We start from the raw sequence: 17,278 nt of genomic DNA, 5'->3' as shown, positions 1-17,278 counted from the left end.
AATGGAGATCAAAGTTTTTTTTAAACACATATTCAAATGTAAAAAAAAAAGAAGGTCTACGTTTTTTTACATACTTTCAAATGTTGAAAAAACGTAGATCTACGTTTGGACAGTTTAAGGGTTTAAAAATAACTCAACGTTGAGTGTTAAGAGTTAATGGAATGTGCTTAGAGGAAGATTCTCATACACTATCTAACATTGATTGCATTTAGCAGAAATAGGAACATAACGTCATAGCTCAGCCATAATGAATAAGACACATGTACAATCTTTAGTGACGAAACTTTTCGCTTGCGCCGCAGACTTAATCAGTATAATACAGGCTTAACGTCTCCCTAATAAAAACATCTAGTGTTGTACATGCATCTTAATAACAAACTAGTCGGTGTTGTATACAATAACAATAAGATAGTGAACCCATATTTTCCAGATAGCTGAGAGATTATACGAGTGTAGCTGTCCTGAGAGAGTTAGCTGAGAGATATACGAGTGTAGCTGTCTTCAGAGAGTTAGCCGAGAGATATACGAGTGTAGCTGTCTTGAGAGAGTTAGCTGAGAGATATACGAGTGTAGCTGTCTTGAGAGAGTTAGCTGAGAGATATACGAGTGTAGCTGTCTTGAGAGAGTTAGCTGAGAGATGTACTAGCGTAGCTGTCTTGAGAGAGTTAGCTGAGAGATGTACTAGCGTAGCTGTCTTGAGAGAGTTAGCTGAGAGATGTACTAGCGTAGCTGTCTTGAGAGAGTTAGCTGAGAGATGTACTAGCGTAGCTGTCTTGAGAGAGTTAGCTGAGAGATGTACTAGTGTAGCTGTCTTGAGAGAGTTAGCTGAGAGATGTACTAGTGTAGCTGTCGTAAGAGAGAGTGTCTACGTCAATAATTCTGAGGAAATTATCTAAACACAACCTAACTTGGTGTAAATGAGTCAAGAGCAGTAGGAAAGTCATCTAACACAAAGTTATCAGCTTCCTGGTTATTTTACTTCCACATTACAATTGTTCATCAGTGTTCACCACTCTAGCAGTTACTTGGTGAATGTTCATCACTTTAATTTCACCCTAAAAGCCGCTCCAATTAAGTGAATGTCATAAAAATTTTATAATTTTAACAATTAACTTTGCTTCTTATTATTAATAAAGACAGACTTTCATAAAGTCTAGTTTCCCATACCTAGTCATTTCTACAACACGTGTAGCCTTCAGTCACTTCTACAACACGTGTAGCCTTCAGTCACTTCTACAACACGTGTAGCCTTCAGTCACTTCTACAACACGTGTAGCCTTCAGTCACTTCTACAACAAGTGTAGCCTTCAGTCACTTCTACAACACGTGTAGCCTTCAGTCACTTCTACAACACGTGTAGCCTTCAGTCACTTCTACAACAAGTGTAGCCTTCAGTCACTTCTACAACACGTGTAGCCTTCAGTCACTTCTACAACAAGTGTAGCCTTCAGAGTCACTTCTACAGCAGATGTAGCCTTCAGAATCACCTCTAAAACAGGTGTAGCCATCAGTCACGTCTACAACAACTGTAGAGGAGAGAGAACCGGAGTGAAGGTCACTGTGACTCTCCTGATATAATTACTGTACGGAAATTACCTGTCAATGTTATTTACTCAGGTCTCACTGCAGGTCCTGTCACCACTGTGTTGTCACCACTGTTGTCACCGTTGTGTTGTCACCACTGTGTTGTCACCACTGTGTTGTCACCACTGTTGTCACCGCTGTGTTGTCACCGCTGTGTTGTCACCGCTGTGTTGTCTCCGCTGTGTTGTCTCCGCTGTGTTGTCTCCTCTGTGTTGTCTCCGCTGTGTTGTCTCCGCTGTGTTGTCTCCGCTGTGTTGTCACCGCTGTGTTGTCACCACTGTGTTGTCACCACTGTGTTGTCACCACTGTTGTCACCGCTGTGTTGTCACCGCTGTGTTGTCACCGCTGTGTTGTCACCGCTGTGTTGTCACCGCTGTGTTGTCACCGCTGTGTTGTCACCACTGTGTTGTCACCGCTGTGTTGTCACCGCTGTGTTGTCACCGCTGTGTTGTCACCGCTGTGCTGTCTCCTCTGTGCTGTCTCCTCTGTGTTGTCTCCGCTGTGTTGTCTCCGCTGTGTTGTCTCCGCTGTGTTGTCTCCGCTGTGTTGTCTCCGCTGTGTTGTCTCCTCTGTGTTGTCTCCTCTGTGTTGTCTCCTCTGTGTTGTCTCCTCTGTGTTGTCTCCTCTGTGTTGTCTCCGCTGTGTTGTCTCCGCTGTGTTGTCTCCTCTGTGTTGTCTCCTCTGTGTTGTCTCCGCTGTGTTGTCTCCGCTGTGTTGTCTCCGCTGTGTTGTCTCCTCTGTGTTGTCTCCGCTGTGTTGTCTCCGCTGTGTTGTCTCCTCTGTGTTGTCTCCTCTGTGTTGTCTCCTCTGTGTTGTCTCCGCTGTGTTGTCTCCGCTGTGTTGTCTCCGCTGTGTTGTCTCCTCTGTGTTGTCTCCGCTGTGTTGTCTCCTCTGTGTTGTCTCCTCTGTGTTGTCTCCTCTGTGTTGTCTCCTCTGTGTTGTCTCCTCTGTGTTGTCTCCGCTGTGTTGTCTCCGCTGTGTTGTCTCCGCTGTGTTGTCTCCTCTGTGTTGTCTCCGCTGTGTTGTCTCCGCTGTGTTGTCTCCTCTGTGTTGTCTCCTCTGTGTTGTCTCCTCTGTGTTGTCTCCGCTGTGTTGTCTCCGCTGTGTTGTCTCCTCTGTGTTGTCTCCGCTGTGTTGTCTCCTCTGTGTTGTCTCCTCTGTGTTGTCTCCTCTGTGTTGTCTCCGCTGTGTTGTCTCCGCTGTGTTGTCTCCTCTGTGTTGTCTCCTCTGTGTTGTCTCCTCTGTGTTGTCTCCGCTGTGTTGTCTCCGCTGTGTTGTCTCCGCTGTGTTGTCTCCGCTGTGTTGTCTCCTCTGTGTTGTCTCCGCTGTGTTGTCTCCGCTGTGTTGTCTCCTCTGTGTTGTCTCCTCTGTGTTGTCTCCTCTGTGTTGTCTCCGCTGTGTTGTCTCCGCTGTGTTGTCTCCTCTGTGTTGTCTCCTCTGTGTTGTCTCCGCTGTGTTGTCTCCGCTGTGTTGTCTCCTCTGTGTTGTCTCCTCTGTGTTGTCTCCTCTGTGTTGTCTCCGCTGTGTTGTCTCCGCTGTGTTGTCTCCGCTGTGTTGTCTCCGCTGTGTTGTCTCCGCTGTGTTGTCTCCGCTGTGTTGTCTCCTCTGTGTTGTCTCCTCTGTGTTGTCTCCTCTGTGTTGTCTCCTCTGTGTTGTCTCCTCTGTGTTGTCACCACTGTGTTGTCTCCTCTGTGTTGTCTCCGCTGTGTTGTCTCCGCTGTGTTGTCTCCGCTGTGTTGTCTCCGCTGTGTTGTCTCCGCTGTGTTGTCTCCGCTGTGTTGTCTCCGCTGTGTTGTCTCCGCTGTGTTGTCTCCTCTGTGTTGTCTCCTCTGTGTTGTCTCCTCTGTGTTGTCTCCGCTGTGTTGTCTCCGCTGTGTTGTCTCCGCTGTGTTGTCTCCGCTGTGTTGTCTCCGCTGTGTTGTCTCCGCTGTGTTGTCTCCGCTGTGTTGTCTCCGCTGTGTTGTCTCCTCTGTGTTGTCTCCTCTGTGTTGTCTCCTCTGTGTTGTCTCCTCTGTGTTGTCTCCTCTGTGTTGTCTCCTCTGTGTTGTCTCCTCTGTGTTGTCTCCTCTGTGTTGTCTCCTCTGTGTTGTCTCCTCTGTGTTGTCTCCTCTGTGTTGTCTCCTCTGTGTTGTCTCCTCTGTGTTGTCTCCTCTGTGTTGTCTCCTCTGTGTTGTCTCCTCTGTGTTGTCTCCTCTGTGTTGTCTCCTCTGTGTTGTCTCCTCTGTGTTGTCTCCTCTGTGTTGTCTCCTCTGTGTTGTCTCCTCTGTGTTGTCTCCTCTGTGTTGTCTCCGCTGTGTTGTCTCCGCTGTGTTGTCTCCGCTGTGTTGTCTCCGCTGTGTTGTCTCCGCTGTGTTGTCTCCGCTGTGTTGTCTCCGCTGTGTTGTCTCCGCTGTGTTGTCTCCGCTGTGTTGTCTCCGCTGTGTTGTCTCCGCTGTGTTGTCTCCGCTGTGTTGTCTCCGCTGTGTTGTCTCCGCTGTGTTGTCTCCTCTGTGTTGTCTCCTCTGTGTTGTCTCCTCTGTGTTGTCTCCTCTGTGTTGTCACCTCTGTGTTGTCTCCTCTGTGTTGTCTCCTCTGTGTTGTCTCCTCTGTGTTGTCTCCTCTGTGTTGTCTCCTCTGTGTTGCCTCCTCTGTGTTGTCTCCTCTGTGTTGCCTCCTCTGTGTTGCCTCCTCTGTGCTGCCACCTCTGTGCTGCCACCTCTGTGCTGTCACCTCTGTGCTGTCACCTCTGTGCTGTCACCTCTGTGCTGTCACCTCTGTGCTGTCACCTCTGTGCTGTCACCTCTGTGCTGTCACCTCTGTGCTGTCACCTCTGTGCTGTCACCTCTGTGCTGTCACCTCTGTGCTGTCACCTCTGTGCTGTCACCTCTGTGCTGTCACCTCTGTGCTGTCACCTCTGTGCTGTCACCTCTGTGTTGTCACCTCTGTGCTGTCACCTCTGTGCTGTCACCTCTGTGCTGTGCTGTCACCTCTGTGCTGTCACCTCTGTGCTGTCACCTCTGTGTTGTCACCTCTGTGTTGTCACCTCTGTGCTGTCACCTCTGTGCTGTCACCTCTGTGCTGTCACCTCTGTGCTGTCACCTCTGTGCTGTCACCTCTGTGCTGTCACCTCTGTGCTGTCACCTCTGTGCTGTCACCTCTGTGCTGTCACCTCTGTGCTGTCACCTCTGTGCTTTGTCACCTCTGTGTTGTCACCTCTGTGTTGTCACCTCTGTGCTGTCACCTCTGTGTTGTCACCTCTGTGTTGTCACCTCTGTGTTGTCACCTCTGTGTTGTCACCTCTGTGCTGTCACCTCTGTGTTGTCACCTCTGTGCTGTCACCTCTGTGCTGTCACCTCTGTGCTGTCACCTCTGTGCTGTCACCTCTGTGCTGTCACCTCTGTGTTGTCACCTCTGTGTTGTCACCTCTGTGTTGTCACCTCTGTGCTGTCACCTCTGTGCTGTCACCTCTGTGCTGTCACCTCTGTGTTGTCACCTCTGTGTTGTCACCTGAGATCCTAGTAGCATTACTGTTTAGAAAATTTCCTAGGGGACTGATTTCTCAAAGAAAAAAAAAATCATCTTTGGCCAGTCAAAAAAAAAAAAAAATCTTACTGTCGCCAAAAATGCTAATCTTGCCAGAAATCTTTCTCCCGCCAAAAATCTTTCCCCAGCTAAAAATCTTTCTCCCGCCAAAAAACGCACCTTTTGCCAGGATTCTTCTGCCGTCAAAATCCTCCTCCCGCCGAAATATTTTCCCCGCAGAAAATTATCCTCCCGCAAGAGCCCTCATCCCGCCAAATATTTTCTCCTGCCCAGACCTTCCTCCCGCCAACTTGAGTGTCAGTAATCCCAACTTGAGTTGCCTTCAGTGCTGAGGTCAGCACCAGCACTCAGCACACATTGTATCCTCAGTGCTGAGGTCAGCAACACTCAACACACACTATATCCTCAGTGCTGATGTCAGCACCAGTACACAATGTATCCTCAGCGCTGAGGTCAGCACTCGGCACACTATCTTCAGTGCTGAGGTCATCACTCAGCACACACTATATCCTCAGTGCTGAGGTCAGCATCATCACTCACTATCCTCAGTGCTGAGGTTAGCACCAGTACACACTGTATCCTCAGTGCTGAGGTTAACACCAGTACACACTGTATCTTCAGTGCTGATGTCAGCACCAGTACACACTGTATCCTCAGTGCTGAGGTCAGTACTCAGCACACTATATCCTCAGTGCTGAGGTCAGCAACACTCGGCACACACTATCCTCAGTGCTGAGGTCCACACCAGCACTCAGCATACACTGTATCCTCAGTGCTGAGGTCAGCACCATCACTCACTGTATCCTCAATGTTGAGGTTATTACCAGTACACACTGTATCCTCAGTGCTGAGGTCAGCACCAGTACACACTGTATCCTCAGTGCTGAGGTCAGCACCAGTACATACTGTATCCTCGGTGCTGAAGTCAGCACCAGTACATACTGTATCCTCGGTGCTGAAGTCAGCACCAGTACACACTGTATCATCAGTGCTGAGGTCAGCACCAACACTCAGTACACACTACATCCTCAGTGCTGAGGTCAGCACTCCGCACACACTATATCCTAAGTGCTGAGGTCAGCACACACTGTATTCTCAGTGCTGAGGTCAACACCAGCACTCAGCATACACTGTATCCTCAGCGCTGAGGTGAGCACCACTCAGCACACACTGTATCCTCAGTGCTGAGGTGAGAACCAACACTCAGCACACACTGATCCTCAGGGATGAGGTCAGCACTCAGCACACACTATCAACCACCATTCCTCATGAATGAGTCCTGGTGGTTGGTTCCCTTCATGTATCCAACTTAAACAATGTATCCTCAACATGAATATCCCATCCTTTCCATGTATCCTACCTTCCTCCATGTATCCCACCTTGCATGCATCCCTTCTATTATATGTATCCCACCCTCTTCAGAGCATCCCACTACATGCCATGTATTCTACTCTCCTCCATATATCCTGCTCATACTAACGCCGTCTAGCACTGAGCACGCAAAGCATCCCCTGCTTCCCATTGGAGAAGTTTTGTATGTCTGCCAAGCCTCCGGATCTCTTAGGGAGTGATTTCGGTGCGCAGATTTGGGACCAAGCCAGTTAGATAGGCAGAGTAAATTAATTTTATGAGTCTAGAAAGTTTATAAGGGCAAGAGAGGGCTGAAAGTGTGCAGAGTGTAGTGACGGCAGACCAGCAGCCTGGGGAAGGTAGACCAGCAGTGTGGGGATGGCAGACCAGCTGCCTGGGGATAGGACACCAGCAGCCTTGGGATTTGAGACCAGCAGCGTAGGGATGGAAGACCAGTAGCGTGGGGATGGCAGACTAGCGGCCTGGGGATGGCAGACTAGCGGCCTGGGGATGGCAGACTAGCGGCCTGGGGATGGCAGTGCTGCCCTCCACCAACATTACCGCTACATTTAATTTTATTGTTGGTGCCGATAAAATATTTTATTATAACATTTACTACTTGCATTTAGTGTTGGTGCAGCCTGGCTGCTACACTACATTTAGTGTTGGTGCAGCCTGGCTGCTACACTACATTTAGTGTTGGTGCAGCCTGGCTGCTACACTACATTTAGTGTTGGTGCAGCCTGGCTGCTACACTACACCTTCTGTCTGCACATTCCCACACTGAGAATCGAGCCTCCACCACGATTTTCTCTCCCGCTGGTGTAGAAGCGACCAGTGAAGAGGCGGGGCCAGGAGATATGACTCGACCTTACAACCACAATTAGGCGATTACAATAAAGAATTAAATAAGGCTTACTTTATTGATGGCGATGCGTGTTCTTTCATTTTCGCATTTCCCATCTTTTAACAAACTTTTATTCTGCGAACAGTGTTCAACACGTGGATCATACCTGTCATGTGCCTGCGATCACTTTCCAGAGTTTTTCTACCCTCTGGGACCGGACTTTTCTGTTGATGGTCTCTTCAAACAGGTTGTTGCTGTTTTATGGCCAGCTAGCCCACATAGCCATCACAGCCTGGTTGATCTGGCACTTGGCAGAGGTGCAGTTTCCTCGTGAAAACTTCAACATTTGCTCCAGTAATATTTCTAATATCTGTTGGTACCAAGGTGAAGTCTTGAACCACTTTTCTCTTGTGCCCATTGTACACCCTATTTTTTCTCTGAGTCTATTTTACCCTTCCTCCGATATCTCACACTCCAGTCCGTTATACAAGTGTATAATTCGGTACTAGGCTTACAAGTTACTTCCATGTAGATATTATCAGATATCTCTCAACTTCCCTCCAGAGAGTACGTTCACATTCCCTGTTCTCTGAGGCATTTCCAGTAGTTTAAATGATGTATTGGCTATAAGGGCAATTACTGCTCGCTGATATATCTCTCTCTTGCCTTGAACGGAGACCTCAACATCGAACAATATTATAAACGAGGGACCATAAGTGATTTGAATAGTGTTACCATTGCTATTATTTCCCTCTGAAAATTCTCATTATCCGCCTAGTATTTTGTCTGGCCTTCCTGGCATTGGCCTTATTGTATTCAAGTGATAGGTCAGCTGACATTATTATAATGAGTCTTTTACACATCTTCCGTTCTGAGATGGTCCTCCTGTGTTTTGTATCCACTGTTCCTTCTGAGATTTTTTTTATTTCTTTCCATACCTGAGCAGTCGGAATTCTTCACCAGTTAACATCGTGTAATTTTTTAGTGTCCACTTGTTGACATCTGCTTGCAATTTGTCCGTGTCATTTACCGAGTCAACTTTCATGTTTATTTTGATATCATTCGAAAAGGATGATGCGAAGCCGTGACTGATGTATTTACCTATCTGCTATGAGGATGAGAAACAGTAAAGTTGCCAGGACCGTGCCTTTGGGCATTGAACTTTTACCTTTGCTAAGACTACATGTTGTGTTTCATTCGTTAGCAAATTAAGGATAATCTGTCCCACTCTTCTATTATATGTACTGGCTATCTTTAATGCCCTCTCACTCCATGAGAGAATTTGTCAAACGTCTTAGTGAAGACCGTGTAAACCACATCTTCGTTCTGGTTTTCTTCCAGAGCCTCCGTAATTTTGTGATAATGGTCAAGCAGTTGTTACAAGTACGATCTTCCCACTCTATATCCTTGCTGACTTGCACATACACACAACCCACACACAGGAGAATGAAACTAATGACGGACCGCAACGTCGTCACAAGTTTCATTCTCTTATGTGCGGGTAATTTGCGTTTTGTTCCAGTCACGGTATTTTTGACTTTCTATTCATATTGACCTGGGTTATGCAGGTCATTGTTTCTATATTTTGTTTTAATTTGGCGTCTTATCAACTTCTCAAAAAATTTAATGTGTGATATTAGTGCTACTGGTCTACAATTGCTTTGCCAGAGCTCTATTGCTTTCTTGTGCAGAGGAGCTACCTACCTGGAAGGTGTTTCGGGGGTCAACGCCCCCGAGATCCGCTCCATGATCAGGCCTATCTCAACATTTCTGAATGACTGTTCTTTCTCCAAGGAATGAGTGCTAGTGCTACTGGTCGATGCTAGTAGTATTTAGTATGCCAAGCTATGTACAGTGCCTGTTTTCAAGAGGAAACTGGACCGCTACCTCTGTTAGGTGCCAAATCAACCAGACTGTCACTGCTATGCAGGCCAGCAGTCCACCAATAACAGCAGCCTAGTTGAAGAGTCAACGAAAGTCCTGGTGCTAGCCCGGGCTGCGAGCGTAAAACTCGTGAAACCAGTCACATGTACCTAACAGGTATAGTCCTGGTTATTCCACTTCCTGACCATTCTGAGATGGATGACACACTTCCTGACGTCCCTGTGACTCATGTGTCCCCAACTGTGCCCTTGTGTACCTGTTTCGTCCCTCCCGAGCAGTCCACTCCTGTGATCTATCCATCCTGTTTATACCTCTGATAACTTAAAGTCGCTGTCGTGTCCTCTTGTGTCATTAGATCTAGTTCCTGTAGTCACCTCCCTGATGAGGGCTCCACACTGGTGCTGCAGACTCAACGATGATCCTGATATATATGACTTTGTTGAAAGTCCTGAAAGCTAAACTTAGCTTAGCAAGACGCGTGGCTGATGTTCATGGTTAACAGGTGTGCTTAAGGTGATAAGCTAGGTGCTATGCTCACCCCGAGGTCTTTCTCTGAGCGAGCTTAAAGCTTTTATCCACCGAGTTTGTATTCACTAGACTTTTCTGCCGCTTCCATATTTTCATGACTATGCATTTACTCGACCCCTGCAACTATATATAGGTGAACACACACACAGGCACACAACACACAGACAACACACAACACACACACAACACACAACACACAACACACACACACACACACAACACACACACAAATACAATACATATACAGTGGTACTCACGTTCCTGCTGCTTATAGTGGGTTGTTTCTGTGACGCCAGCGCCTCATTGTTGTTCTGTAGGAGAGAACAAACATATTTGTTACTACCACAACTAATTCTGAGGCTACTGCTCCTGATGGTGAGTGTGGGTGGTGGTGGTGGTGATGATGGTGATGGTAGAAGTAATTGTGGTAGTTGTGGTAGTGGTAGTGATGGTGGTGGTGGTGATGGTAGTAGTTGTTGTAATGATGGTAGTAGTTGTTGTAATGATGGTAGTAGTTGTTGTAATGATGGTAGTAGTTGTTGTAATGATGGTGGTAGTTGTGGTAGTGATGGTGGAAGTTGTGGTAGTGATGGTGGTAATTGAGGTAGTGGTGGTAGTTGAGGTAGTGGTGGTGGCAATTGAGGTAGTGGTGGTAGTTGAGGTAGTGGTGGTGGTATTTGTAGTGGTGATGGTGGTAGTTGTGGTAGTGATGGTGGTAGTGATGGTGGTAGTTGTGGTGGTGATGGTAGTTGTGGTGGTGATGGTGGTAGTTGTGGTGGTGATGGTGGTAGTGATGGTGGTAGTGATGGTGGTAGTTGTGGTGGTGATGGTGGTAGTTGTGGTAGTGATGGTGGTAGTTGTGGTAGTGATGGTGGTAGTTGTGGTAGTGATGGTGGTAGTTGTGGTAGTGATGGTGGTAGTGATGGTGGTAGTTGTGGTAGTGATGGTGGTAGTGATGGTGGTAGTTGTGGTGGTGATGGTGGTAGTTGTGGTGGTGATGGTGGTAGTTGTGGTGGTGATGGTGGTAGTTGTGGTGATGGTGGTAGTTGTGGTGATGGTGGTAGTTGTGGTGGTGATGGTGGTAGTTGTGGTGGTGATGGTGGTAGTTGTGGTGGTGATGGTGGTAGTTGTGGTGGTGATGGTGGTAGTTGTGGTGGTGATGGTGGTAGTTGTGGTGGTGATGGTGGTAGTTGTGGTGGTGATGGTGGTAGTTGTGGTGGTGATAGTGGTAGTTGTGGTGGTGATGGTGGTAGTTGTGGTGGTGATGGTGGTAGTTGTGGTGGTGATGGTGGTAGTTGTGGTGGTGATGGTGGTAGTTGTGGTGGTGATGGTGGTAGTTGTGGTAGTGATGGTGGTAGTTGTGGTGGTGATGGTGGTAGTTGTGGTGGTGATGGTGGTAGTTGTGGTATGATGGTAGTGATGGTGGTAGTTGTGGTGATGGTGGTAGTTGTGGTATGATGGTAGTGATGGTGGTAGTTGTGGTGGTGATGGTGGTAGTTGTGGTGGTGATGGTGGTAGTTGTGGTGATGGTGGTAGTTGTGGTGGTGATGGTGGTAGTGATGGTGGTAGTTGTGGTATGATGGTGGTAGTTGTGGTGGTGATGGTGGTAGTTGTGATGGTGGTAGTTGTGGTGGTGATGGTGGTAGTTGTGGTGGTGATGGTAGTTGTGGTGGTGATGGTGGTAGTTGTGGTAGTGATGGTGGTAGTTGTGGTAGTGATGGTGGTAGTTGTGGTGGTGATGGTGGTAGTTGTGGTGGTGATGGTGGTAGTTGTGGTGGTGATGGTGGTAGTTGTGGTAGTGATGGTGGTAGTTGTGGTAGTGATGGTGGTAGTTGTGGTGGTGATGGTGGTAGTTGTGGTGGTGATGGTGGTAGTTGTGGTGGTGATGGTGGTAGTTGTGGTGGTGATGGTGGTAGTTGTGGTAGTGATGGTGGTAGTTGTGGTAGTGATGGTGGTAGTTGTGGTGGTGATGGTGGTAGTTGTGGTGGTGATGGTGGTAGTTGTGGTGGTGATGGTGGTAGTTGTGGTAGTGATGGTGGTAGTTGTGGTAGTGATGGTGGTAGTTGTGGTGGTGATGGTGGTAGTTGTGGTGGTGATGGTGGTAGTTGTGGTGGTGATGGTGGTAGTTGTGGTAGTGATGGTGGTAGTTGTGGTAGTGATGGTGGTAGTTGTGGTGGTGATGGTGGTAGTTGTGGTGGTGATGGTGGTAGTTGTGGTGGTGATGGTGGTAGTTGTGGTGATGGTGGTAGTTGTGGTGGTGATGGTGGTAGTTGTGGTAGTGATTCATCTACTTAATAATAAACTTATTATAAATATATGATAAAAAAGTAAAAAATAAAACGCTGAAAAAGTCTTAACAAACAACAATACCCACACAAACAACAGAATACCCACACAAACAACAGAATACCCACACAAACAACAGAATACCCACACAAACAACAATACCCACACAAACAGAATACCCACACAAACAACAGAATACCCACACAAACAGAATACCCACACAAACAACAGAATACCCACACAAACAACAGAATACCCACACAAACAACAGAATACCCACACAAACAACAGAATACCCACACAAACAACAGAATACCCACACAAACAACAGAATACCCACACAAACAATAGAATACCCACACAATCAACAGAATACCCACACAAACAGAATACCCACACAAACAGAACAATACCCACACAAACAACAGAATACCCACACAAACAACAGAATACCCACACAAACAACAGAATACCCACACAAACAACAGAATACCCACACAAACAACAGAATACCCACACAAACAACAGAATACCCACACAATCAACAATACCCACACAAACAGAATACCCACACAAACAACAGAATACCCACACAAACAGAATACCCACACAAACAACAGAATACCCACACAAACAACAGAATACCCACACAAACAGAACAATACCCACACAAACAACAGAACAATACCCACACAAACAACAGAACAATACCCACACAAACAACAGAACAATACCCACACAAACAACAGAACAATACCCACACAAACAACAGAACAATACCCACACAAACAACAGAATAACCACACAAACAACAGAACAATACCCACACAAACAACAGAATACCCACACAAACAGAACAATACCCACACAAACAGAACAATACCCACACAAACAGAATACCCACACAAACAACAGAATACCCACACAAACAACAGAACAATACCCATACACACAACAGAACAATACCCACACAAACAACAGAATACCCACACAAACAACAGAATACCCACACAAACAGAATACCCACACAACAGAATACCCACACAAACAACAGAATACCCACACAATCAACAGAATACCCACACAAACAACAGAATACCCACACAAACAGAATACCCACACAAACAACAGAACAATACCCACACAAACAGAACAATACCCACACAAACAACAGAATAACCACACAAACAACAGAATAACCACACAAACAACAGAACAATACCCACACAAACAACACAATACCCACACAAACAACAGAACAATACCCACACAAACAACAGAACAATACCCACACAAACAACAGAACAATACCCACACAAACAACAGAACAATACCCACACAAACAACAGAATACCCACACAAACAACAGAATACCCACACAAACAACAGAATACCCACACAAACAACAGAATACCCACACAAACAACAGAATACCCACACAAACAGAATACCCACACAAACAGAATACCCACACAAACAACAGAATACCCACACAAACAACAGAATACCCACACAAACAACAGAATACCCACACAAACAGAATACCCACACAAACAACAGAACAATACCCACACAAACAGAATACCCACACAAACAACAGAACAATACCCACACAAACAGAACAATACCCACACAAACAACAGAACAATACCCACACAAACAGAATACCCACACAAACAACAGAATACCCACACAAACAGAACAATACCCACACAAACAACAGAACAATACCCACACAAACAACAGAATACCCACACAAACAACAGAACAATACCCACACAAACAACAGAACAATACCCACACAAACAGAATACCCACACAAACAGAACAATACCCACACAAACAGAACAATACCCACACAAACAACATAATACCCACACAAACAACAGAACAATACCCACACAAACAACAGAACAATACCCACACAAACAGAACAATACCCACACAAACAGAACAATACCCACACAAACAGAACAATACCCACACAAACAGAACAATACCCACACAAACAGAATAATACCCACACAAACAACAGAACAATACCCACACAAACAACAGAACAATACCCACACAACAGAACAATACCCACACAAACAACAGAATACCCACACAAACAACAGAATACCCACACAAACAGAATACCCACACAACAGAATACCCACACAAACAACAGAATACCCACACAATCAACAGAATACCCACACAAACAACAGAATACCCACACAAACAGAATACCCACACAAACAACAGAACAATACCCACACAAACAACAGAACAATACCCACACAAACAACAGAACAATACCCACACAAACAACAGAATAACCACACAAACAACAGAATAACCACACAAACAACAGAACAATACCCACACAAACAACACAATACCCACACAAACAACAGAACAATACCCACACAAACAACAGAACAATACCCACACAAACAACAGAACAATACCCACACAAACAACAGAATACCCACACAAACAACAGAATACCCACACAAACAACAGAATACCCACACAAACAACAGAATACCCACACAAACAACAGAATACCCACACAAACAACAGAATACCCACACAAACAGAATACCCACACAAACAACAGAATACCCACACAAACAACAGAATACCCACACAAACAACAGAATACCCACACAAACAGAATACCCACACAAACAACAGAACAATACCCACACAAACAGAATACCCACACAAACAACAGAACAATACCCACACAAACAGAACAATACCCACACAAACAACAGAACAATACCCACACAAACAGAATACCCACACAAACAACAGAATACCCACACAAACAGAACAATACCCACACAAACAACAGAACAATACCCACACAAACAACAGAATACCCACACAAACAACAGAACAATACCCACACAAACAACAGAACAATACCCACACAAACAACAGAATACCCACACAAACAGAACAATACCCACACAAACAGAACAATACCCACACAAACAACATAATACCCACACAAACAACAGAACAATACCCACACAAACAACAGAATACCCACACAAACAACAGAATACCCACACAAACAACAGAATACCCACACAAACAACAGAATACCCACACAAACAACAGAATACCCACACAAACAGAAAAATACCCACACAAACAACAGAACAATACCCACACAAACAGAACAATACCCACACAACAGAATACTCACACAAACAACAGAATACCCACACAAACAACAGAATAACCACACAAACAACAGAACAATAACCACACAAACAATAGAACAATACCCACACAAACAACAGAACAATACCCACACAATCAGAATACCCACACAAACAGAATACCCACACAAACAGAACAATACCCACACAAACAACAGAATACCCACACAAACAGAAAAATACCCACACAAACAGAACAATAACCACACAAACAACAGAACAATAACCACACAAATAACAGAACAATACCCACACAAATAACAGAACAATACCCACACAAATAACAGAACAATACCCACACAAACAACAGAACAATAACCACACAAACAGAACAATAACCACACAAACAGAATAACCACACAAACAGAACAATAACCACACAAACAGAACAATAACCACACAAACAGAATAACCACACAAACAGAACAATAACCACGCAAACAATAACCACACAAACAGAATAACCACACAAACAGAACAATACCCACACAGACAGAACAATAACCACACAAACAGAACAATAACCACACAAACAGAACAATAACCACACAAACAGAACAATAACCACTCAAACAGAATAACCACACAAACAGAATAACCACACAAACAGAACAATAACCACACAAACAACAGAATACCCACGCAAACAACAGAACAATAACCACACAAACATAACAATAACCAAAAACAACAGAATAACCACACAAACAACAGAACTCACACAAACAGAACCACACAAACAGAACAAAAACCACACAAACAACCACACAAACAGAACAATAACCACGCAAACAGAGCAATAACCACACAAACAGAATAACCACACAAACAACAGAACAATAACCACACAAACAGAACAATAACCACACAAACAGAACAATAACCACACAAACAGAATAACCACACAAACAGAATAACCACACAAACAACAGAACAATAATCACACAAACAGAATACCCACACAAACAGAACAATAACCACACAAACAGAACAATAACCACACAAACAGAACAATAACCACACAAACAGAACAATAACCACACAAACAACCACACAAACAGAACAATAACCACACAAACAGAACAAAAACCACACAAACAGAATAACCACACAAACATAATAACCACACAAACAGAACAATAACCACACAAACAGAACAATAACCACACAAACAACAGAACAATAACCACACAAACAGAACAATAACACAAACAGAACAATAACCACACAAACAGAACAATAACCACAAACAGAACAATAACCACACAAACAGAACAATAACCACTCAAACAGAACAACCACACAAATAACAATAACCACACAAAGAGAACAATAACCACACAACTAACAGAACAATAACCACACAAACAGAACAATAACCACACAAACAGAACAATAACCACAAACAGAACAATAACCACACAAACAGAACAATAACCACACAAAGAACAGAATAATCACACAAACAACAGAACAATAAAAACAAACAGAACAATAACCACACAAACAATAGAATAACCACACAAACAACAAAACAATAACCACACAAACAGAATAACCACTCAAACAGAACAACCACCCAAACAACAGAACAGTAACTACACAAACAGAACAATAACCACAAACAAAACAACCACACAACAGAATATCCGCACAAACAAAAGAACAATAACCACAAACAACAGAACAATAACCACACAAACAGAATAACCACACAAACAACAGAACAATAACCACACACAGAATAACCACACAAACAAGAGAATAATAACTACACAAACAACAGAACAATAACCACACAGAAAACAATAACCACACAAACAACAGAATAATAACCAAACAGAATAACCACACAAACAACAATAATTACACAAAATAATAACGACACAAACAACAGAATAATAACTACACAATTATAACCACACAAACAGAATAATAACCACACAAAACAGAATAATAACTACACAGAATAATAACCACACAAACAGAATAATGACTACACAAACAGAATAATAACCACAAACAGAATAACCACACAAACAGAACAATAACC

The 17,278-nt window shown here is 44.6% G+C and overlaps 1 protein-coding gene across 7 annotated transcripts in view; it reads right to left on the bottom strand.

The window, feature by feature from the left end:
• Positions 1 to 17,278, bottom strand: part of by (focal adhesion protein tensin) — an 830,704-nt gene that overhangs the window by 789,043 nt on the left and 24,383 nt on the right. For all 7 annotated transcript variants that reach the window (XM_070090572.1, XM_070090566.1, XM_070090570.1 and 4 more), the window contains exon 2: positions 9,973 to 10,026. In XM_070090572.1, the coding sequence (XP_069946673.1) occupies positions 9,973 to 10,026 (54 nt within the window). The remainder of the gene's footprint in view (positions 1 to 9,972; positions 10,027 to 17,278) is intronic.

The sequence above is a fragment of the Cherax quadricarinatus genome, chromosome 32, assembly GCF_038502225.1.
Source record: "Cherax quadricarinatus isolate ZL_2023a chromosome 32, ASM3850222v1, whole genome shotgun sequence".
Taxonomy (NCBI): Eukaryota; Metazoa; Arthropoda; class Malacostraca; order Decapoda; family Parastacidae; genus Cherax; species Cherax quadricarinatus.
This window is presented reverse-complemented; position numbering and strand designations above follow the sequence as displayed.